The sequence below is a fragment of the Apodemus sylvaticus genome, chromosome 21, assembly GCF_947179515.1.
Source record: "Apodemus sylvaticus chromosome 21, mApoSyl1.1, whole genome shotgun sequence".
NCBI classification, from domain to species: domain Eukaryota; kingdom Metazoa; phylum Chordata; class Mammalia; order Rodentia; family Muridae; genus Apodemus; species Apodemus sylvaticus.
Genome location: NC_067492.1, coordinates 3,543,670 through 3,567,879, shown reverse-complemented (window position 1 = coordinate 3,567,879; position 24,210 = coordinate 3,543,670). Strand labels below are relative to the sequence as shown.

Sequence of the window (24,210 nt, the reverse complement as noted above, 5' to 3'; positions counted from 1 at the left end):
TTGTCTTAGCAGAAGGGAATAAATGATATCACTAAAGGACTGGTTTTAGGGAAAAGATGGCAATATGGATCCTATATGACTTCATTTCTTGTGTGTGTGTGTGTGTGTGTGTGTGCACACGCGCACGTGTGCCTATGTTTGTACTTGGGTGTACATGCATGTGAAGGCCAGAGCTTAGTACTGAGTGTCTTTCCTCAGATGCTGACAATTCACTTTTGAAGACATGGTCTCCCATTGACTGGAGCTCCCACTGACTGGGAGTTTACCGAGCGGGCTGCCAGGCCAACCAGCCAGTGAGTTCCAGGAATCTCCCTGCCTCTGCCTCTCCATCCCTGGGGTCACTCATGCCTACCAACACAATCAGTCTGTTAAATGAGTCCTCGAGGCCAACTCAGGTCCTTGTGCTTGCAAGGCCAACACGTCACTGAATGATTCCCTAAGCCCTAAAGTCTCCAGGCCCTAAGAGAAGGTGTCTACAAATCAAAGCACTTGGCTTTAACCCATGCTACATACCAGCTTCTTCGATTGTCTGGGATTCACTGAGTAGATGACACGGGTTCTGGTGTGAACAGGGCGGAAGTACAGGACAGGCAACCATATCAGTTAAGCCATGAGCTGTGAGGAATAACTGAGGTCCATGTACTTATCATTGTGCACAGATACTGACAGGAAGTGCCACCAGCTGTGAAATGGCAGGGATCAGCGATTCCCACTTTAAACAGTCACCATAGTTCCTTGACTATGCATCTGTCTTTCTTTGATAATTTTCTTTTTTCTTTCTTTCTTTCTTTCTTTCTTTCTTTCTTTCTTTCTTTCTTTCTTTCTCTCTCTCTTTCTTTTCTTTTTATTTTTTCTTTTCTTTTCTTTTCGTTTCTTTTTTTTTGAGACAGGGTTTCTCTGTGTAGCCCTGGCTGTCCTGGAACTCACTTTGTAGACCAGGCTGGCCTTGAACTCAGAAATTCACCTGCCTCTGCCTCCCATGTGCTGGGATTAAAGGCATGCACCATCACTGCCCGGCTGCTTTGGTGATTTTCATGTAAGAAGCTTGCTAGGAAGTTGAAATTTTAAACATGCATCAGAATAAGAAATCACCTCAGTTTTCCACCTGCTCTTACTTTATATAAAGGACTCTTTAGGAAAACAAAATGCCCAGCAGTTGAAAGGTACTGCAAGCATTTCTTTTTTCTTCTTGGCTTATCCCACCAAATAACCTTTGAAATAATTTATAAGTATTGACACAGGTCTAAGAATAGGGATATACCATGCTGTGAAAAAGTAATCATCCAATTTCACCCACCCAGCTGTGAATCCGGCAAGCTACAACAATAACCTGTCTGCGAGATGTGCCTGTGGTTACACCTGTGGCACAAGTGTGAGGGGCTAACCAACAACTTTAAAAAATTGGATTTAAGACTCACTCCATGAGATTGAGTTCATACCTCAAACTATTAATGAATCCAAGAACCTGAGACTAAAGAGACCATTGGTCCTATAGGACGGACACCTGCTATTTTTCTGCTAAATGAATGCAGCAATAAAACTGCCCCTAGGGACATATTACTATACCCATAGATCAAGCAATTCTCAAACTCCATTGGAGAAACTACTGGACCATGTGTGGAGAGACAGAGAGACGTCAGAGTACACAGCCCTGAGCGCATGCCTTTGTCACACCCTCCTCTCAAGCCTCAGGGATAAATGTACAGGAGGGAGAGGAAAGATTTTAAGAACCAGAAGTGATTGATGACTTAAAAAATGTTTTAATAACTTTAAAAAAATTAAAGAACCTAGAATACATTATTACTTAGAGACTATCACAAGTATGTTTCTGTCCTGACCTCAAGTTTAGTAAGAACTTTCCTGTGAGGAACATCAGTGAACCATCTGAAATAAAATCTTCATGGGAATAAAGCTTCCAGCCTCGTTCATACCAACAATCAGCACCCAAAGTACATTGCCAGAGTTTAGACTGAGGAGGGTCCTTCACCAGAAAGCATCAACACAACCGTGAGTTCCCGTGCCCATCTGTACTGGTTGTTCTAACTCTCATCCTGAAGGAACCTAGACTCACCCAGGGGGAGAGACTTGGAGGAATTGTTCAGATCATGATGTACTGTGTGTACGTCTGAGAGGGATCACCTTGACTGTTCACTGAGGTGGGAAGACCCACCCAAACGTGCGTAACACTACTTCATGGGCAGGACTGTGTGAAGAAAGCGGCCCGTGAGAGCCAGCAGGTCAGGAAGCAGTCCCTTCTCACTGGCCTTAATGGAGGGTGTGATGGACTGATGGCTTGAGTTTCTGCCTCAATTGCCCCTCAGTGACGATTCCCCCATAACCCCGAAAGTGAGCCAAACAAACCCTTTCCTCCCCCAAGTTGCTTTCGGCAGAGTGGTTGTCATGGCAACACAAACAAAACTTGAACACAGTCTCAGGATCCACCTGAGTTTGATCCTCCAAGTTGTGCGGAGCCCAGGAATCTAACCACCTTACAGGTTCCTCCTGGGGCTCTGATGTCAGTGGGTCTGAGCCTCCGTGCTCAGACACACGGGTTTTGAAAATCTAAAATCAGTGGGGAAGGAAACTCTGAGGGACAGATATTAGGTGTCCATCGAGAAAATTGTATTCATCTCTCTCTTCAAGAGATGCCTTCTTTGTTCATCTTGTTATTTTGAGACAGAGTCTGGTTTTATAGCCTTCCTGACCTGGGCCTATGTAGGTCCTATCTGTAGGCAATCCTCCTGCCCATTGCTCCTGAAAGCTAGGGTTACAGGTGTTCATCACCATGAATCGCTTTCTTTAATCAACTTCTCTAGGTCTCTCTACATTCGGGTGTTAAATTTAGTTATCTGCGCCAATGTGATCATTAGAAATGGCTTCTCCAATTTGCTCTGAGCTGAATTAAATGGAATTAAAGCTAATGATCATTGTGGAAACACATTAAAAATGTACAGAAACCAGGTCTGCCCAGCAACCACAAAATGAAACCATGATTTATTTTTTACTCTCCAAAAGCACTTCGGGGTAATTCTACTTGCATCTAATTCTAGATTTTGTAATATTAATGAAGTAGATATAAAAAGTATATTATATTACAATATAATAAATAATATATTGAATTTATTAACCCTATCCATAACATTTAAGGGTAAACATGTGTACGAATTTGCCTAAGTTGACCCAATTATTTAATCAGTTATTTTCCATTTAAAAATATAACCCTGTGACTACATATCTGGAGTTAGGAAACAGAAAGCTGTAAGAATGTAAAATTGGGGTCAGCGAAATGACTCAGTGGGCAAAGGTCCTTGTCTGCCAGCTGGACAATATGAATTCTGTTCCTGGGCCCCACACGTTGGAAGGAGAGAACCATTTCCCACAAACTGCCCTCTGACCTTCACCACGGCATGTGCCTCTCACTAAATAAATAAAATATGTATATATTGAAACAAGTAAAAATAACCATTGTGCATGTACTGAGGAGCAGGCAGAGTCTGGAACTACGCAATGTCTTTTAAGGTTAAGTGGCCTGAGGGGGCCCGGAGTGCCTCTCCTACACACATTAAAATGTAATCGGACTGTGCTGTTACTGCCGGGTCAGTGGAGAGCGCCTGTCTGTAAGATGCCAACTTCAGCTTGGCAGGGGAGAGCGAGAAGAAAGGATACGAGGGATGGCGAAGAGCTGGGCGAACACGTGGAAGGAAGAGCCCCAGGCCATCTGCCAAGGGGCCACGTAGGCCAGGACAAACTGCAGCTTGTGAAGCAGGTCCCCAAGCTGAAAGCAAAGAGAGACAGGTTAGAGAAGGCAGAGCCATCCCTGGTCACCACATCAAGGTCACGCTAAGGACATCGTCTGTGGGGTAGAGGCCACGGGATCACTGCTTGCTTCTGTGTCACAGCATCATCCGTCCTGCAGGCCATGCGAGACAGTATTTGATGATGTTTTACGGAGGCCACAGGTCAACAAAGCCTTGGCTGGTTCATCTCAGCAGGTTCATGCGTGGGCAGTGACGCTGCCTTTCTTAAAGCAATAATCATAACTCCGTCTGCTGTTCTTCACAGGAGAACGTTTTAGCAGATTTGTACAAATTCCAGTGTCGTTGATGTGTACAAATTCCAGTGTCATTGATGTGTCTCAGGTTTGTGTGTGTGTGTGTGTGTGTGTACATGCATGTGTGTGTGTGTGTGTGTGTGTGGTATGGGTGTATGTTTTACATGTGCTTGTGTACACATGTGTGTGTGTGTGTGTATGGTGTGGGTTTGCATATTTGTATGCTCTAATATGTGTATGGGTGTTTGTGTGTGTTTACATGTGTGTGTGGTATGGGTCTTTGTGTGTGTTCATGTATGTGTGATTTGAGTGTTTGTTTTCACATGTGTGTATGGGTGTATGCTCATATGTGTGTGCATGGAGAAGACAGAGGTCAGCCTCAGGTGTCATTCTGCCAGCTGTGGTCTCCTTTTATGTGGTAGTGCACATGTGTGTCTACCTGTTTGAGTATAAATCTACACATGTGCCCAGGTGGGCATGCATGTGGGGTCCAGGTGAGACTCAAAATCTTCATCTCGTGCTGCGTGTCAAATGCTCTACTCACTGAGCCAGCTTGTTGTCTAAGACAAGACTGCTCACTGGCTTGGAGCCCCAGGAACGCTCCAGTCCATCTCTCCAGCACTGGGGTTCTAGGCATGAGCTACGTACAAGTCAGCTTCCTGTGTAGAACCACAGGCTGCCATGGTTGTATACTGTAATACTGTATCGGCTGAGCCGTCTCTCTGGCTGGTTTGTTGCTCAGGTTTTTATGAGTTCATTTCATCTGTGAAGCTGCCTGTTCTTGGAGAAAATAGCTCCGCCTATCGAACTGCCAGTTAAAGAGTGCTTAGGAATGCTGAGGTGGGCAGGGAGAATTAGAGCAGCTAGACAACCCAGCACAAGCCAAGAGGACCTTGCTCTTCCAAGGCCTGTCGGTTCAAGGTCTCATCTTATGGTAATTATTTAAAAGTGTTTGTGTGTGTGTGTGTGGGTGTGTGTGTGTGTGTATGTGTGCACTATATAGGGATGCATACATGCCATGCTGCACCCGTGGAGGTCAGAAGACAGCAATTATGTATAGTTAGTTCTTTCCTTTGCTCTTACATGGGTTCCGGAGATTGAACTTGGGTGATCAGGCCCATATAGCAATTGCCTTTACCCTCTGAGACACCTCACCAGCTCAATATGCCATCTCAAGTTCACAGGAAGCCCAGTCTCCCTGCCCTACATCGTCCCAGACACTCTGTTGAGAACTCTTAGTGTAGCTACTAAGAATTCATGCTGTGGCTCATGTCTACATGAAAACTGCAAGCATGAACAAGACCTGCTTAAGTGATATGCACACCTTTCTCCTCACAGGCCTGGGTGATGGAAAGTTTCTCTGTTCCATTTTTCCCAGGGTGGCTGTGTCCTGGGAGGCTCTCCAGAAACCTTCCCATGAAGCGAGTAAGTAGGTCAGGCCCAGCCATGCAGTTAGAGAGGCTGCCCCAGGGAGGGTGCATCCGCGAGCGCGGAGCCCTTGTGGGTCCAGCACAGCGGCATCGTGATTAAATGAATCTATTACAATTATTTTTTGCTTAGCACAGCAGTTTGTATTTACGCATAAGCAAAACTAGTAATCAGATGTCGAAGGCTTCCAAACCCAGCACTTTCTTGTGCTAATTGTGCCTGGGGCTCCATCCCCTCTTTCTTCCCCCATCTCTCCTGGTGTCTCCCTTCCCTCATGAATATCATGAAAGCCAGCTTAATACAGGATGCTAAACAGAAGTCTTGTGTGTGTGTGTGTGTGTGTGTGCGTGCGTGTGTGCGTGCGTGTGTGTGTGTGCGCGCGCGCATAGGGGTAACTTGGGTAAGCCAGGGCTCCTTGCTGTCAGCTCTTTCTGTCTCTTTCCCTGTCTTTCCATGGATCCTGAGAAAGAAAGTATGTGAGGAGGACTTAATGTCTGGATTATGTGGGTTTAAGACAATGGGCTGGAATGTTCTGGACAAACATTCCAACTCCCCATGTTCTCGAACAAAAATTGACAGGGATTCATGGATAATAAGAGAAATAGATAATTCATTAAGAGAAGAGGCAGAGGCTCAGCAGCCTGGGAACTTCATGGGTAATCTGTAAGTGTGAACTTTTCTCCACATGTGCCGTTCCATGTGGAGGTTCCCAGCCTGTTTTATTTTATATATTGTGGTGCATGCATATGTGTGTATATGCATGTGTGTGTGCACGTGTGTGCATGTGTGCCTGTGTGTATGTGTATATGCACATGGATGTGTGGTGCATGTATAAGCATGTATATGTGTATGCATGTGTGTATGCATGTATGTATGCATGTGTACATGCATGTGTGTATACATGTATGTATGTGAATGTTTGTTGTGAGTGTGGAAGTCAAAAGAAAATCAGAGTATCCTCTTCAAGGCACTGTCTAATGCTCTAGGTCTTCATTTTGAGGCAGGGTCTCTCATTGGCCTGAAGTTCACCACATAAGCTAGGCTGAGGGGTCACTGAGCCCCAGAGCTGCCAGCCTCCCTTACTCTGGGTTTCCAGGCATACACACCATGTCCAACTTTTCTGTTGTTTTGGGGTTCCAGCTCAGGTCCTAATGCCTGCACAGAAAGTAATCTAGCTCCAGAACCACCTCCCCACATTCTCCCCCCAGTCTCCTGCATAGGAGTGCATCCTGCCATACTCCAGCTCTGACCCTCCTCTTCTGCTTCTGTGAAACACGGTCTCAGTGTCTACTTGAAACAACAGACCCTCTCCCCCCAGATTACCTACATGGCTTCCCCAAAGAGTCCACCAGTGGTTTCCAGTATGTTTCTGTCCTCCTCCTCCTCCTCCCTTCTGCCACACAGATTCAAGCCCCTATCATGAACCATATGGGTAACCTCCAAAAAGAGATGTTGAGGTATTCCTGAAATCCTGGGGCTCCAGAGGATGAGATTCAAAGATACAGAGCTCAAGGGCAGTCAGAGGTGCATAGGAGCACTTTCTTTCAAAACATCACACACACACACACACACACACACACACACACACAAAACCTAGAGTCACAAGCATGCGACTCCTGCCCAGCTACACCTGTCCCAATGTTTAGTCGTCACAGAAACAAAGTTCTAACTTGGTAGCACTCCTGCTCAGACCTATTATGATGCCTCTCCTGCTTCTGCCTCAAGATGTTCAGAACACATACCTCCCCTCCCCACACCTTTGCACCCCCCAGCCATCATGAAGCCCTCAGCACATGTCCTGACCTAGATTTCTGCACCTTTTGAAGCTTCTGTGGATTTCACGTGCCCAACACCCTCCCTTCTCCTTAAAGCTACAAGGTCAGTGCCTTCGCTTCCCAGTCATGAAGGCTGACTGGGCACCACTTCTGCAAGCTTCAGTAGGATGCCTCCTTACTGGATAGCCTCCTGTCCTAGACTTAACCTGACAGCACCACAAAGTACAGGCTTAGCTTGAGAGCCTGCACCTGAACAAACCTAGCTCTCTCACATGCTGTTATGAGACCATGCAACAACTCACTGTATTCTCATGCCTCAGTTTCCTCTTACAGACTGAAGACTATGGATAGCAAAGCTGCAAAGAGGGACAGGCTGTTCAGAGCGGTTCCTTGCCCATGCACAGTGCCAGGGCTGAGTTCACACCCGCACTATTGGCCATGGATAACCCTGGGACCGAGGTTGGCACCCATAGGAATTTCATTGCTTCTTGTGTGTGATATGTGTATATACATGTTCAGGTGTGTGCACATTTGTACACATGTAGGTCAATGTCATGTGACCTCCTCAGGTCTCTCACTGAACCTTGTGCTCACTGCTGGTCAGTCAGTCTTCCCAGCACCCGAGCAGAACTGCAGTTCCGGGTGCATGCCCTGACACCTGGCTTCCATGCAGGTCCTGGGGATCCGAACTCAGATCCTCATGCTCATGTGGTAAGATCTTTACCAGTTGAGCCCTCTCCTCTTCCTAGTCCACTAACTGCTTTTTGAACAAAGTGTTCTGAATAAATTCTTTTGTAAAAGCCTGAACTCTATTTTTAAAAGGCCTTTTATTTTAAATAAGATTATCTACCCATACCCACGAAATACAAGGAAATGCCATTTAGAGATTGCTGCAGAGACCTTAAACATGAACTCTGGTCCTCCTCCGTAGCAAGGCTGCACATCATGGGCTCGGTAGCAATTATTCAAACAATCACCACGAAACAGCCTCACCATTAATTTTAATTTCCGGAGTGGCGAAAGCATGTTCGCTGAACTAATGGTCTGTGGAATTTCCCATTTAATGTGTTAGGGGATGGCGGGGTTCTCTCGGGTCATCCATACAAACCCTCTTGCAAATGTTACTAAGACAAAGTGATGCTAATGTACATCCGAGGGCCAGCGGGATGTTGTGCAAGGATGGTGACATCTTTGGTCTCCTTATGATCAAATATTCCTAGCCACCAAGTGTCCTCCCCACACAACTTACTGTGACCCAGATCTGGGTGGAGCAGGCAGATCCCAGAGCATCACAAGGGGTTTCTTGGTCTTCCAACTCTTATAAAGAGTTTGAAGTAGCCAAGAATGACCTTACACTTTTCATCCACCTGCCTCCACCTCCTTAGTGCTAGGATTATAGCTACGTGGCACCATGCTTGACTTGACTGGTCCTGGAGATCAAACCCAGGGCCAAGTTAGGTAAGCATGTTTGTGCAAGTTAGGTAAGCATGTTCTCCTTCCTATATTACATAGGGATGTGTGTGTGTGTGTGTGTGTGTGTGTGTGTGTGTGGTATTGGCAAGCATACATGAGTGTGGTCAGAGGCCAGAGATGAAAGTTAGGAGTCTTTCTTCAAGTGCTCTGACTATTGTGTGTTGAAGCAAGGTCTCTCACAAAGCCAAGAGCTCACCAGTTCAGCTAAGCTGATAGGCCAATGAGAATCATCCACCTCTGTTCTCCCATAGTTAAGGTTATATCATCTGCCAATATATCCGTGCAGTGAGTGATTCCTGAAAGCATTGCTATCCACAAACCCAGCTCTGAACGTTTCTAGAAAGCCTCTGGGACATACATTAAGAGAAGGACACATTATTACTACTTTTAAGAACCGTTACATAGATGAGCATGAGTGACACACCCCCGCACTTGGTCTTGCAGACAGACCCTTCCTGGGGGACTCTGCTTCTCAGTGTCAGGATTGCCGCTTGTTTCTTTAAAGCTATGTTTGGTGTTAGAATCTTGCCCCTCAGTGCAGAGTCTTTCTGACAAGATAGACCAGGACTCCATCTCATCCTCCACAGGATGCCTGTTTCTCTGCCCATTGTCTCTGCGCCCCTCCCTCTCCTCAGCTATTATCCTAACCTAAAGCTGTTTATTCAAATAACCTAAACACTCCTTCAATTAGGGAAAATAGGAAAGTTCCTACTTTGGGTTATTCTGAAATCATTGGTATTTTAACCCATAGTTCAAAAGGGTCACAGGAGGCAGCTCACTTGATAGAATGGTTGTCTAACAGTCATGAAGCTCTGGGTTCCAGCTCCAACATTATACAACGTGAACGTGGCTGTGCATACCCCCCTGGAAATATATCACGTCTTACTCACAGATAGCTAGCCCTGTGGGGTCCACATCTCTCACCAGATCTTTTCATACTTTGTGATCTAACACTTGGCACGTCCACATGAGACTGAGAAGTGTAGTGGGTAACTATTAAGAAAGAGTACCGCCCTGCCAGACCTCTGTGCCACTCCTTCCAAGTATCCGGTAAAGTTTCTGGGGGGTGGGGGGATGCGTAAATGCCTGTGTGTTTCCCATGCTTCTGTTAAGAACCCCAATAAGTTCTTTGGTCCATCAAGCTGATGTTCAGTGACGTCCTGACTTTGGTTTGTCTGTATCTTCTTCTCTTTCTGGTGAGAAGGCATTTTCCTTTCCTTTTAAATTTTCCCAGGAAAAGTCAGGTGACATGAGACACACGGTCTCCATCACTGAAAATGAAGGAAACTTGCCTTGGTGAAGACAATGGATACCATGAAGAAATCCAGGAGGAAGCTCTCAGAGATGTCCTTGTAGTCAAAGTGGAAAAAGATGACCGTGAAACCCAAGTTGGCAAACTGGTGAACAGGGTTACAGAACGACGTCCTCAGCAGTTTCATGCCTGCGGTGATCATCAGAAAAATGTCCCAGCTGTGGAAAACAAGAGGCCGGGTCAACATCATGTGATGGTATATAATCACTAGGGTCCCCTGAGGTCAGACTATGTAAATGCCATGTGCAGGCCCAGAAGGCCAGTGCAGAGGTCCTGCGCTGTCCACATCTGCAGACAGGGAGCAGGGCCTCAGAGAACAGGTGACCATCTGAGGTTTCAGTGAAAAAGCTTCAACGGAGCCTCGGAATGAACCGACTCCTTGGCCCATCTTCTTTGCCAGTGAAGACATGTTATGTCTGTCAGTAGTGGCTGTACATCTATGAAACTAGTGATTTGGCCTTAACATGGCTCACGCTTTGCAAGAACGCAGGCACCTTGATGGCGGCATGTCTCTGCTGTCCACCTTTTACATGATGAGGCACCTCTCCGTAAACGCAGGAAGTGATGGCAGGGCCGCCTCGCCCCTCCCCGTAGCATGCATGATATTTGCTAAATGAAAATGATCTGGAGCAATTTGTGAAGCTTGAAGCACCACGGTGAAGAGCCTGGGATTTCCACCTCACACTGAGCCTGTCACCTGAGGAGCGTCATCAGCTCATCCCTGTCCCTGAACACTTACTCTGATTGGATTTGAGCACAAAACCACCCTAGCTCCTCTCAGTACTCATGGCGTGTGACACTGGCTTCTGCACACTGCTCAGAGAAATCCCAATCAGTGTTCTGAAACCACTGTGATCCAAATCAGTTTGGGAATAAACTGTCATCCACTTACTGGGTGCCGAGTCTCCTGTAGTTGCTTATGGAGAAGGCATCGAGAGTGAGTGCATTCAGCACTATGGCTGGGTACAAGAGATACTTTTCAAAACACTGTAGCCACACGTAGAGTCTCTCAAACCACATTAAATGAGCAATATCTGAAAGAAATACAAAACCCACTCTGAGTAGAGGCTCTTTCAGACAAGTAGCACGTGCTCTTCTGGTGCAGCAAGGCTGTGTGTGGTGCCCCAGGTCTCCCTGCTGGCTGCATACCTCACCTCAGAGTCTGCCCAGGCCACAGAGGACAGCACACAGGTCAGCACCCGTGTTTTCAAGACAGCTGACTTCCTCAGATATGATTTATGGATGGTAAAATACGGTCATAGCTCATCCTGTCACCCCCTCCTGCTTCTATTTGTTCTCACAATATTTTACTCTCTTGGTCAAGAAATCCCTTCTCTCTACAGTAAATAAGACATATAAATGCCAAGCCTCTCTCTCTCTCTCTCTCTCTCTATATATATATATATATATATACCTTTATCTGGCGGTGGTAAAGAATAACAAAGGAAAACAAAAGATATCAGTCTCCACTAAGACAGGGGAAATCATGGAAAGTCAAGTTCATAACGGATGACAGACACAGAAGAAGGAAAGTACCCTCCCCTCTGCCCTTCTTTCCCCTCCTCCCCTCTCCCCTTCCTTTACCTCCCCTCCCTTCCCCTCCTCTGCCCTCCGCTCCCCTCCTTTTCCTTCCTCTTCCCTCCTCTGCCCTCCTTTTCCCTCCCTTCCCCTCCCCTCCTCTCCCCTTTCATTTCCTTTCTTCTCCTTTCTTGTTTTAATCTCTGGAAAGATCAGCTGTTTTTATTTCTGTATAATTTTCCCCTCATTTCTCCATTTATAAGAAATCAACAGTGTCAGATTGAGGCCATCATATCAAAAACGATTCATTCCCCCTGCTTCAGAACACACATTGCAGAGTTCTATCAACATTTGTCACCAGTTCAGAGAGAAACATGACAACCTTAAAGGGAGAGACATCCAAGCTGTGTCACCACAGTGTGTCACAGGAAACTGCAGAGCGCCAAGGCTGGAGAGAGTTGGGAACCATCTGGCTGGGGAAGGGTGTGCATGGCAGGTTTTCAAAAACTTGTCATATTTGCTTTTAGAAAATGGTATTTTCCACTGTGTGGCAACAAGCGTGATTAAAGATGGGGGCTGGGGGAGGTGCAAGTCTTCCCAGTGAGCTGAGAGGGCCTGGCCAAAGACCAGGAGAAGAAAAGCAGGTGCTGATGGCCTTCAGTTAATCACAGAAGAATAGAAAGCAGGGAAGGCCAGTGAGAACCTAGCCAGAGATGGCTCTGAACGTGACACCAGAGCCTTGTCAAATATGTAAGAATGGAATGACTCATTCAGTGAGCCCCAACCATCTGAGTTATGAGTGTGTGTATACATGCACACATGTGTGTCTGTATCTACGTGGCTGTCTACCTATGTACATGTCTGTGTCTTTATCTTTTCATGTTTGTGCCTATTTTTTGTGTGTCTCTGTTGTTGTAAAGGTTGCATGTGTTTGTGTGGGTCTATGTATCTATGCATGTGCCTGTGCATAACTGTGAAGCCACAGTTCCCATAGCTGTTCTAAGCCATGTGTTTGTGATGTTAAGAGTTTCAGGGAGGTTGAGGGTTAATGTTTATTATGGTTTGGATGTGAAATGCCCCCACAGTCTCATGCATTTACACACTTGGTCCCCAGTTGGTGGTGCTGTTCCAGGAGGTTGCAGAACCTTTAGGAGTGTGGTAGCTAACCAGAAGCTATCATTGTATCTGGGGCCTTGAAGGAGATGCCCACTTCAGGGCTTGGCCAGAGCTCCTTTCTTAAGCCGCAGTGATATCGTGATCCTGATGGTCGGTAGCTCCTGCACCCACGGAGTGTTTGAGCTGCTCTAGCCTCCTCAGCCTCCCCAACACAGTAGACCACAATCCTCTGCTTCTTCTTTACATTGTTTTTGCTACATATTTGATCACAAAACCACCAGAAGATCTTCCTACTGCCTGACTTTGTAAGAAGCTCGTCCCCCAAAAGGCCAGGCCACACAGACAGAATAAGAATGGCCAATGTCAGGCCTTACAACATACTGTCACCAGGAAGATGCTGGTGACAGCAGTGAAGGAATTCCGTCTCACTTATGCAGGAAAAAAATTAACCCAAAGAACCAAATTCAAAATCAATAGATAACATCTGAGACCTACAGCGGAGGTTGTCCACTTACCTCACTTTAACTGGCTACTTTATACATCTATCAGGAGAGGGCCTTGATTTACAACATTCTTTGTTCTTACTGTAAAATCCTCAAGAACATTTACCACATTTGCGTATCCATTTAGGGGTAACCCAAATCTGTTGGGCCATGGTCCTTCATGTTTGGCTCCAGAATAAAGATCTATTCTCTTTAAGGTGAGAGTTGGTGGTTTATTTTTTTGTGTTGTCATGTTTGTTTGTTTGTTTGTTTTTGAAACAGAGTCTTATGTAGCCTTGGCTGATCCAGACCTCACTTTGTAGATTAGGGTGTCTTTGAACTCACAGAGACCAGTCTCACATCTCCTGAGCACTGGGATTAAAGGCCCAAGCCACCAAGCTTCTCTGACAACTGTGTTTATGTAAAACATTTGCTATTATTTTATAGAACCATAGATATACACACAAACATACAGTGAGGCAGGAGGAAGGGAAAAAAAGGGGAGGAGGAGGAGGAAGAGGGATGGAGGGAAGAGAGAGAAGGAAGGGAAATGGAGAGGAAGAAGGAGAGGGAGAGGGAGGGAGAAATTGTTATGGAACAGCAGAGTTGAAGTGGGTCTGAGATCTCCCAGCTCCCAAGCTGTGAGGTCAGTGTCTGTTTACTTACCTACTGATGGAAAATTAATTTCATTTTAATTCCTGCCTGTCTCAGTATCCTGCCAACCTCAGTAATGTATTCTGATGAGATGCTTTGAGCTCTGGGCCCACGGATCACACCGTGAATGTTTACATTGGGGGCAGACAGGGGCACATCGAAGTTGACCGGCAATAGGGAAGGGGTGCTTAAACAAAAGCCCAAGTCCAGAATTCTGAAATTTTCACCTGATCCTTTCTTGTGAGGCAACCAGAGAAAGCTAATAAAAAGCTAAGCTAGCAAATGAGATGACATGATGAACGCATGTCCTCAGTCCCCAACTGTCTCTGCGGTCACACATGGCACAGTTAAAAATAAAAGCTGTGTGATCATATTTTATAACTGCCTCTTTGGAACATCCTCAATATGCAAAGAGACCATAAAAACACATTACCAGAGAATTGTTCTTTCGCTTTCCCTCCGAATATGAGGCCCCTCGAGCAACAGAATGCAAAATAATGACGCCATTTACAAGTTTATGGCTGCTCCATTCGGTTCAAGACTTTAAATTTTCTTAAAGGGTTTTCAGGTTGTGTTTTTAGTTAGGTGCTTGCGGGACTACAATGGTCTTCCTAATAATTAAAAATTAATCAGGAACCCTCAGGACGCTGCCAAACTTTGTAAACCAATCTTCTGTTCTTGTGCTCAGGATCCAGCAGAGGATAGAAGGATTGAGGCTTTTTGCTCCGGGCACTGAGGGGTCACCCCTGAGGTATCTGTGGTGGTGAAACCCTACTGAGTGGAATGAGTGTTGGGAGTTAGTGCCCAGCATGGACCATCTGTTATCTATGGGTACTCCTGTTCCTTGTCCTTCTGGGCTGAACTACAGCTAAAAAGTCCTTCTGGGTGACAACCCACATGCCACCTGTCTTAGTCAGGGTTTCTATTCCTGCACAAACATCATGACCAAAAAGCAAGTTGGGGAGGGAAGGGTTTATTCAGCTTACACTTCCATGTTGTTGTTGATCACCAAAGGAGGTCAGGACTGGAACTCAAGCAGGTCAGGAAGTAGGAACTGATGCAGAGGCCATGGAGGGATGTTTTTTACTGACTTGCTTCCCCTGGCTTGCTCAGCCTGCTCTCCTATAGAACCCAAGACTATCATGCCAGGGATGGCACCACCCACAAGGGGATAGGCCCTTCCCCCTTGATCACTAATTGAGAAAATGGCCCACAGCTGGATCTCATGGAGACCCTTCCCCAACTGAAGCTCCTTTCTCTGTGATAACTCCAGCCTGTGTCAAGTTGACACACAAAACCAGCCAGTACACCGCCCTTTCTCCATTCTCTGTAAACCAGCTGCATTCCCAACGTAGATGATAACACATCACAAGGCTGCTCGACCCTTGGACCCTGCTTAGGACAATCTCAATGCTCATGACACTGATTTTCTCCATAGCCTCATTCTGGTTCAGGGTTTCCTGTGTCTCATCCTATGCCTGGAGGTCTCGTTCTCCTTTGAGGCTGACTGACCTTCTCTTCAGGTCTGTTTAATGTCACCTCTTCAGTGGATCCTTTCAGTCCCCTCACATCTGAATTAGGACTCTTTGCTCCTTTCCTGACTGAGGACAGCTATAGCTGTCTCACAGCACTTTGCCCTTCCTCTGTGACCATCACCCAGTGATAGGGAGGACACATAGCCAGTTCGATGACTATCGAACATGACTATAGAGGCACCTGACTGAGGAGGCAACCTGGCAGATCAAAGCGAGGTGCTGGGTGTCCCTCCAGGGGGACTGCCTGCCTGGTGGGTCAGGATGGAATCCAGGCTAGGACACAATGCTCCTTAGCCCTGAGTTGCACAATCTTCCACTTCATAAGCACCCTCTGAACTGTCTTTGGCACATGTTAGGTACTTTGTATTTTTGATGGAGAGGTTTGACACCATGGCAAACTTTCAAACACATAAAAGGCAGAAGAGGAATAGGAGGGAATGATATGTTTAAGTACATGGTATATATTTTTTACACACACACATATATGCACATATACATATACATGTACACATATATACATACATATATATGCAAAAACATATATACATGTATACACACATATATACATACAATTATATATCATGTATATATTATACGCACACACATATATACATATATACAAACACACATGCACACACAAACACACACGGAAGCATATGAGTGCAAGTATACTCAGAGGTCAGAAAAGCTATCAGATCCCCTGGAGCAGAACTTGAAGGCAGTTGTGACCTGATGACATAGATCCTCTGCAAGAGCAGTGTGCACTCTTAGCTGCTGAGTGCCTCTCCGGCCCTAGGTTTACAGTTTTTGAGAACCGAGAAATATCCTTCATTCCTTGGGTGGCTCTTCATCTTCGGATCATAATTAGACAATTATTTTAGTTTTTCTCTCTCTCTCCCTCTCTTCTCCCCTCCCCTCTCCTCTCCCTTCCCCTCCCCTCTCCCATCCTCCTCCAGTCTGTACTGTTTTGGGCAGTAACTGTGCTGGCTGGTTTGCAGGTCACCTTGAGACAAGCTAGAGAACCTCAATTAAGAGAATGCCTCCATGAGGTCCAGCTGCAGGCACACTTGTAGGCCATTTTCTCGATCAGTGATTTATGGGGGAAGGCCCAGCCTATTGTGGGCAGTGCCATCCCTGGGTTCTACGTGATGTAAGAAAGCAGGCTGTGTAAGCCATGAGGAACAAGCCAGCAAGCAGCACCCTCCACGTCTCTGCATCACCTCCTGCCTCCAGATTCCTGCCCTGTTTGAGTTCCTGCCCTCGCTGCTTTTGACAATGAACTAACTGTTAAGTGAAACTCAGAGTGAAATAAACCCTTTCTTCCCAGAGATGCTTTTGGTCAGGTTTTTCATCACAGCAATAAAGACAAGACCTAAGACAAGAGCCACATTTTTCTTTTTCTTTCCTTCCTCTGTCCCTCCCTCTTTCCTCCTTCCCTTCCTTCATTTTGACAACACTTCATATCATTACTGCATCTAGAATTCATTTGATACAAAGTTGTTTTAAAATTTCTGTCCACACCCTGGTGCTAACGAAGTTATGTCCTTATTATTTGCATCTGTGTGGGGACAGTACGGCTCCTTTAGGAGGTGGGGTCTTGCTTGAAGAAGAAGACCACCAGCCTAGGAATGGGCTTTTGGGGTGCCACTGGAACCCTGGTTTCAGCTTTGCTGTCTTTGTCCTGGTCCTCCATGATGTGAACAGCCTCTGCCCCATTCTCCTGCCAGTGCGAACTGAACTGTTCTGACAGGCCATACCTGTTGTGCAGGACTGAAAATCCTGGCAGCATGAGTCTCTAAAACCTTTCTCTCTGTCTTAGGCAGGGTTTCTATTCCTGCACAATCATCATGACCAAGAAACAAGTTGGGGAGGGAAGGAAGTCAGGACTGGAACTCAAGCAGGTCAGGAAGCAGGAGCTGATGCAGAGGCCATGGAGGGATGTTTCTTACTGGCTTGCTTCCCCTGGCTTGCTCAGCTTGCTCTCTTATAGAACCAAGAGCACCAGTGCAAGGATGGCACCACCCACAATGGGCCCTCCCCCCTTGATCACTAATTGAGAAAATGACCCACAGCTGTATCTCATGGAGGCATTTCCTCAACCGAAGCTCCTTTCTCTGTGATGACTCCAGCCTGTGTCAAGTTGACACCCAAAGCCAGTCAGTACTCTCCCACCGTTTCCTTTCCCCAGGCCCTTTCTCCTTAGGGTGCAGATGACTGGACTCTCCAGCTTTCATCCTTACTACTGTGACAGCTTACTCCTGTCACCTCTGCTGCTCAGCTCTTGTGGCACCTGAAACTAAGGGTCTCAGACAACCAGGAAGGCCAGGCAGACCTGGGGAGTAAAGCGCCGCTTTCAAAAGACAATAGAGAAGCACATCAGACACACCCAAGGCACAGAACCAACAGAGTAGCATTATTTAGAAGAATTACATAAATCAACAGGCTACCCAAGAGGAAGTGATTTTTCTTAGAAAGGAGGCATCAGAGACGGGAGGGGCCGGGCTGACAGGAAGCTGCTGCTTTTCATTACAGTTTGCTCTGTTTGATTGCCACACTCTCAGTCACTTTGACAGATGTGAGAGATGCATGAGAAAAGGCAGCCTCCCTCCAAGGCACGCCTGTCACAGGCAGCAGAAGCCAGTCAGTCTGCATCGGAGACCAGCTTCGATACAGTACAAGGTAGATCTCACTACAGGTCTGGGTCTTGTTACTGAATCACTAATAATTTTTTTAAGAAAAAAATTGCTATTTAAATGAGATTCTCAATTGATGTGTTCTATAATTTACATAATATAATTTACATAATATGATCCTCACTCATTTATTCTAATGCATCGAAAATTAAGGTGTACACACTTCCCCGCCAGCATCCTTCTCAGCGTGTTCTTCCACCTGCCCTCTACCTGCAGAGGTTCCCCCCACCCCACACACATACACACACCAGCCCTCGGGGACCCCACCTTCCTTCTGTGACTTTACAGAGCAATGGGTAATTTGTTCATTCAGCTCCCATTTACTGAATAGCACCCGTGTACCAGACTCTACACTCCGTTACGGGATCCCGTATAGTTTATAGTTTATCTGAATATCCATCCACGATGACTAATATTCATTGTCAACTCGAATCACAGCGGACACAAGCCTCTGGGTATAGCTGTGAGGGATGATCTAGATTAGGCTAATTGAGGTGAGAAGCCTGCTTTAACTGTGGATAACATCCTTCCGTGGCCTGGAGCCTGGGCTGAAGGAAAAGGAGAAAGCCGGCATTGGTTTGTCTCTGTTTTCTGACAGTGGATGCCTCGGGAGCAGCTGTCTCCTGCCCCTGCAGGTCAGACCTTCCCTGACAGGATGACCTGCTCCTTCAAATGGGGAACCCAGACAAACCTTTCCTCCTTAAGTTTCTTTGGTTAGGTATTTTTGCTGCAGGAAAGGGGGAGTAATATCCATCTACTGCCTGCAGGTGTCACCATTGCTCCAGTTGTCAAGGGGACACTCCTGAGGGACCTTCTTGTCAACTGGACACTCCTAAGGGACCCTCAATGATGGACTGTCTCCAATAGTTTGGACTGGACTGTGGGTGAGTCTAAGGGGACATTCTCTTGGTGGGTGACTGATGTGAGAGACTGGGCAGCTCATGGTGGGCTGTGCCACCCCTAGGCAGGTGTCCTGGTACTCTAAGGAATCAGGTTGAGCAAACCAGTAAGCAGCACCCTTCCATGGCCTGTGCTTCGGTTCCTGGGCACGATTCCCCTCTGTGAAGGAGCGGGACCCGAAAGTCATAAGGTGAAATAAACCCTCTCCTACCTTGCTTTTTGTCCTGGTGTTTACCACAGCAGCAGAAAGCAAAACAGGACAAGACTTTCCTCCACAAGCTATCTGTGAAATGGACTTTTATCAAGGCACCGCTCCACTCTATCTCCTTTAGGTCTTGGTAAAATGGCAATGACTTGAGCTCAAGTAGCACACTGTGGGGTCACTGAGAATGAATGTTAAAAAGCACGTCAGCCAGGCCCTGTGGCCTGACTCTCCTTCGGGGAGGAGCTGTGGGAACCGGAGCCTGGGTTGTGAGCGTTCATTTCTCCTCTGAAGGTAAAGATTTCAGACACAGTTCCTAACTCATTGCCTCTTCTCCAGGCATCTTCTGGTCCCAGCCAGAGCCACGCCCTGCCTGCCACAGGCTCTCTGTGCTGGATGGTGCCTCGCTAACCTTACACTCCCACCCCACCCCCCAACCCCCGTCACCTTAGAACTCTGAAGTCGGTAAATCCAGAGCCACCTGGAGTCCTTTGGTGCCTCTGCCCACCTGGTGCACAATTGAACGCTCGGTAACCAACGGGTCACAGTGAGCTGACAGTGTGCACCCAGCAGCTCCGGGCAATTTCAATGCCTTAAAATTTACTGGGAATTTATTTTAAATGTCTGCCCACAGGAGCAGGTCATTCGCTCTTCCATCTGTTCATACATGGAGTAGAAAACTGCAGAGCAAAGGGGCTTATAGAGTCGTAGCCAGTTTACAGGTTAAATTTTAAATTTTGTTTTTATTTAGAGGCAAAGGTCATGATGCCCAGGCCATCCTCAACTTACTATGTAGCTAAGGGTGCCTTTGAACTTCTGATCTTCCTAAATACACTTCCCAAGTGCCAGGATTTCAACCATGTGCAACCCACTCAAGTTATGCAGTGCTAGGCACTGAACCTACAGGCTTTTTGTCTTTTGCACGCTTGTCAAAGATTCCACCAACCGAGCCTCATCCGCACCTTCCAGAAGAAACATATTTTTTATCTGAAGTTCTATAAGTTGCCCCTTGCACCAGGCCATTTCTCCCAGGGGAGTTGCTACACCAACCCACGTAGACACGGCTGCTTTCCACACGAAGCAAGATGGAAACTCAAGAATCCAGAGCCTCACAGTTAATGTCTGAGTAGGAAATGGTTCTCTCCTTAGTTCCCAGTCACCTTAAACGACTCTCAAGTATGAGCAACGGACGCTAATTTCCCTACACAATCAATAAGCAGTGACTATTTTAACAGGACCTCATAGCTAATCTGACAGACTTCATCTCCTCTTCCACCTGAGCAACCTGTTTTGTGTGATGCCCAGACTCTGCTTTCGTAACTACGGGCAAGCATGCAGTGAACCCTGCTATCCTCGAAGCACGCGTGTCACGAGAAGCGTGCCCACTGCCCCGCTGCCCCTCCCGAGGCTGGGACACTGACCTCTTGCTTCCCTTTGCTGGTACTCTTTGCTCCTGAGCACAGGGTGTGAGAGCCACATCCAGGGGTGATGCTTCCGGAGCTGAGGCAGCAGGTGGTGGGTGATGAATCCCACAGTGCCCGCCAGGGCAAAGAGCACGATGCTGAGAAAAGGCTGCAGAGGAGGGAGAGGTCAAAGGTCATCAGAGAGGTCAAAGGTCAGTGGAGACACACTTGTGAGTGATGCAAGCATCTGCCATCACACCTTCCCATATATATATATGTATATATATACATATATATATATGTACGTGTATATGATTTTGCCTGAACATGTTATGTACATGTAGGTGTACATACACATGTATGCATGAAAAGGTCATGGGATAATTTTGGATGTCATTTCTCAGGAGCCATTTGTCATCTTGGTTCTCTCAGACTGTTTCTCACTGGCCTGGAATTCACTAAGTAGTCTAGGCTGGCTTGTAAGGCAACCAGGGTACTGACTGAGCCTGCTCCCTTCCCTTTCCCCTCTCATAGGAAGACTTATGTGCCGAGAGCTGGTAAGAACAAGGTAGAACATGACTACTGGAAGAGACTGGGAGAAAGACCCCTGCCCCCTGCATCACAACCTGTGACCTTTTTCAGAACTAATGAACAGCATACTCAGCTGATAGAACAGTCCAGGGAAGATGTGGCAGCGGATGTCCCATGCTTGTGACAAGGCAGCAATATTCTGTAAGAACTGTAAGGCAGGGTCCCATGTAGCCTTTGCTTGGCTTGTTCTCAATAATATATATATATCCAAATGGTCTGCGTGTCACTGTGGCAGCCCTGATACAGTGACTTCTCTCTCTACTGATGGATAGCTGATGTCTGTTCCCAGCCTGCCACATTGACAACTGTCCGTGGTTACAAGTTACTCCATCACTCTTGGAGACAACAAGACTCCTCCGGGAAGAGGAGATGACACACAGGGAGGCAGCCCGAGTCTCCTCGTGGACATAGTTCTCAGTGTGTGTGTGTGTGTGTGTGTGTGTGTGTGTGTGTGGTTCCTCTACCCTTCTGTGCCCTCATTCCATGCCTAGCCTCCATCTAGAGAACAGCAAGGGAGGACAGAGCCTTGGGGCCACCTACCCGTAAGGACAGGAAGACAGTGCTGGCACTGACTGCAAAGGAGAGCACAGCAGCTGCTGAGCAGAGGACGAGGTCGGATCTCAGGACATCCTTCTAGAATGAGAACATTGGCTGTGAGGTCAGCTCTGTGTGGCTTACCAGGTGAGTCAGTGGCAGGATGCTAATGCTCCACACTGCTCTTCCGCATGTCACACCCATGCCCACTGGAATACCACAGAGGCACTGTCCAATAGCTTAGTCACTGGCTCCCACTGGAGATGTCACAGGGAAAAGGAGGCAGATATGGTACTACTGGTTTAACATGCATGTGCTACCAAGGAGAGAACATACGTGTCTACACATAAGAGACCTAAGGTTTGTTCCCACAAACTCAGATGGGATACAGAGTCCCCACAGACCTGCCACAGACTCCCCAACTCACAGTCTCACAAAGCCTGTCTGATGCTAACAGTTTCTGCGAGGTCCCGCGTGGCGTTGGGTGTCAACATACAACCTGGAGACACCAGACAGAAGCCTTGCACACATTAATACTTTGTACCATGCTGTACGTTTCCATCCAACCATCAGATCCATAAACAAACAGACAAGGAAAACCCAACAACCAACTATGGCTTTCCAGCTACCTCGGTACACACAGTATGGGACTGCAGGTGAGCACCACCCACCTGGCTTTCTTTCATTGATCTTAAAATGTAAACAATGTGTTGTTTCTTCCCTGTCATGCTCGATGTCTGTGTTAACATGTAAAGCTGATCATACAGTGGAAACAATAAAGAGAATACAAACACCAACCGTGTGTGGTGGGTACAACCATGTGTGTGGAGTGGTCACGTTAAACCCGTGCAGAGTAGGTGATTCAGGAAGACCATAATCCCCACACCATCTCCTGTCATACACCCAGTGTACCTGTTCTAAACTTTCTCTTTTAAGTCGATGAGTACTATGTGCATGAAAGTAATTAAAGAGTTAGTGCACTATCCAATTCTTTTGCTGTGACCAAAAGCAAAGGCAGCCTGGGCTAGGGCGACTTGCCCCCACACCATTGAGGGAAGTTAAGAATGAACTGAAGTAATGATGCTAAGCAGAAATCATGGAAAAACATTGTTGCTGGCTCACTTATAAGCTTGTGCTTAGCTAGCTGGCTTTCTTGTACAGCCCCAGCCCACCAGCCTAGGGAATGTTGCTTCCCACAGTGGGCTAAGCCCTCCTATGCCCATTAACAAGACAATCTCCAAAGACAGGCACATAAACCAATCTGATGTAGGCAAGTCCTCAATCCACACTCTCTTCTGCGGTGATTCTGGGCTGTGTCTGGTTGACTAAAGCTAGGACAAGCAATAATTTGAGATTTGATTTAGCTTTATCTCTAAAGGGCAATGTGATTTGGAAGCCTAGAGAAAGCTGTTGAGGCCCTGTTGTCATTCCTCACACTTGCAAAGCACTAGCTCTCCCACATAAGCCATTGATAGCATGTTCTGGCTGTAAAGTAGGCCTTTTCCTGGTTTGCTCTGGCATGAGTTTGTGCCATTCAAAATCACTAAATAGCTGTCCACAGGGAAAAATAATGTTTTACCAGGTAATATGATTTAAAACTGTGTTATATTCAATCAACCAATTTTCCTGTTTGAAGGGTAAATAGGCCATCAGTTTGGGCGTGGGGAAGGTAAGTCTGGAGGGTTACCATTCTCTGACTCTCAGAGGGAGGGCAAACGTGAATAAAAATTATTTCAATTCTGTCAACAAGCTGTATGGCATGTTAGAACAATGCTGTGACTAACTGATTACTTAATTATAGGCAGGCTATCCTATTCCTGGCTGGATTTGAACTTTCTCTATAGCTGAGGATGATCTTGAACCTCTCCCTGCCTCCTATGTTCTGGGCAGGGATATAAAACCACCATATCGAGTTTACATGGCTCCAGGGAAGGACTCGGGGCTTTGTGTGTGCTAGGCAAGTGCTCTACCCACTGAGCCTCAGCCCAGTCTGGCACAGTGCATAGTTCTTTAGATGTGGGTGCATCTTGTATGAGACACAAACCACCACACAGCCTTTCTCTGCTTACAAACTGCTCACTCTCTCCACCCATTTCCTTTCTGTATTCTAAGTTTTACACAATACTGTTGAGGTATAATGGATGTATTTAAAATATAAAGCCTGACGGGGGTTTTAAGACTTATTGATTTTTATTCTATGTGTATGAGGGTTTTACCTGCATGTATATTACTAGTACCTGTGCAAGCCAGAAGACAACCTGGGTCCCCTGGAACTGGAGTTATGGACCATTGTGAACAGCCATGTGGGAACTGGGACTCGAACCTAGATCCTCTGCTAGAGCTGCCAGCGCTCTTAACAATTAAAGTATCTCTCCAGTTGTAGCATGATGAATTTTGACACACACACCTACCTCCAGAAGACCATCACCATTGATTATTAATGATTAAAATGTAAATTAGCATATTTATTGGCTTTGGGGTTTCCTTTCTGGCATTTGCCTACTCTATACCTCTCTTCACACTGATCTGCTCCGTGTTTACAA

General features: G+C 46.5%; 1 protein-coding gene across 1 annotated transcript in view; it reads right to left on the bottom strand.

The window, feature by feature from the left end:
* Positions 1 to 24,210, bottom strand: part of Pcnx2 (pecanex 2) — a 153,726-nt gene that overhangs the window by 51,379 nt on the left and 78,137 nt on the right. The window contains exons 18-22 of the mRNA XM_052167115.1: positions 21,674 to 21,766; positions 20,561 to 20,711; positions 10,932 to 11,073; positions 10,020 to 10,197; positions 3,667 to 3,775 (exon numbers count right to left, since the gene is read on the bottom strand). Of these exons, the coding sequence (XP_052023075.1) occupies positions 3,667 to 3,775; positions 10,020 to 10,197; positions 10,932 to 11,073; positions 20,561 to 20,711; positions 21,674 to 21,766 (673 nt within the window). The remainder of the gene's footprint in view (positions 1 to 3,666; positions 3,776 to 10,019; positions 10,198 to 10,931; positions 11,074 to 20,560; positions 20,712 to 21,673; positions 21,767 to 24,210) is intronic.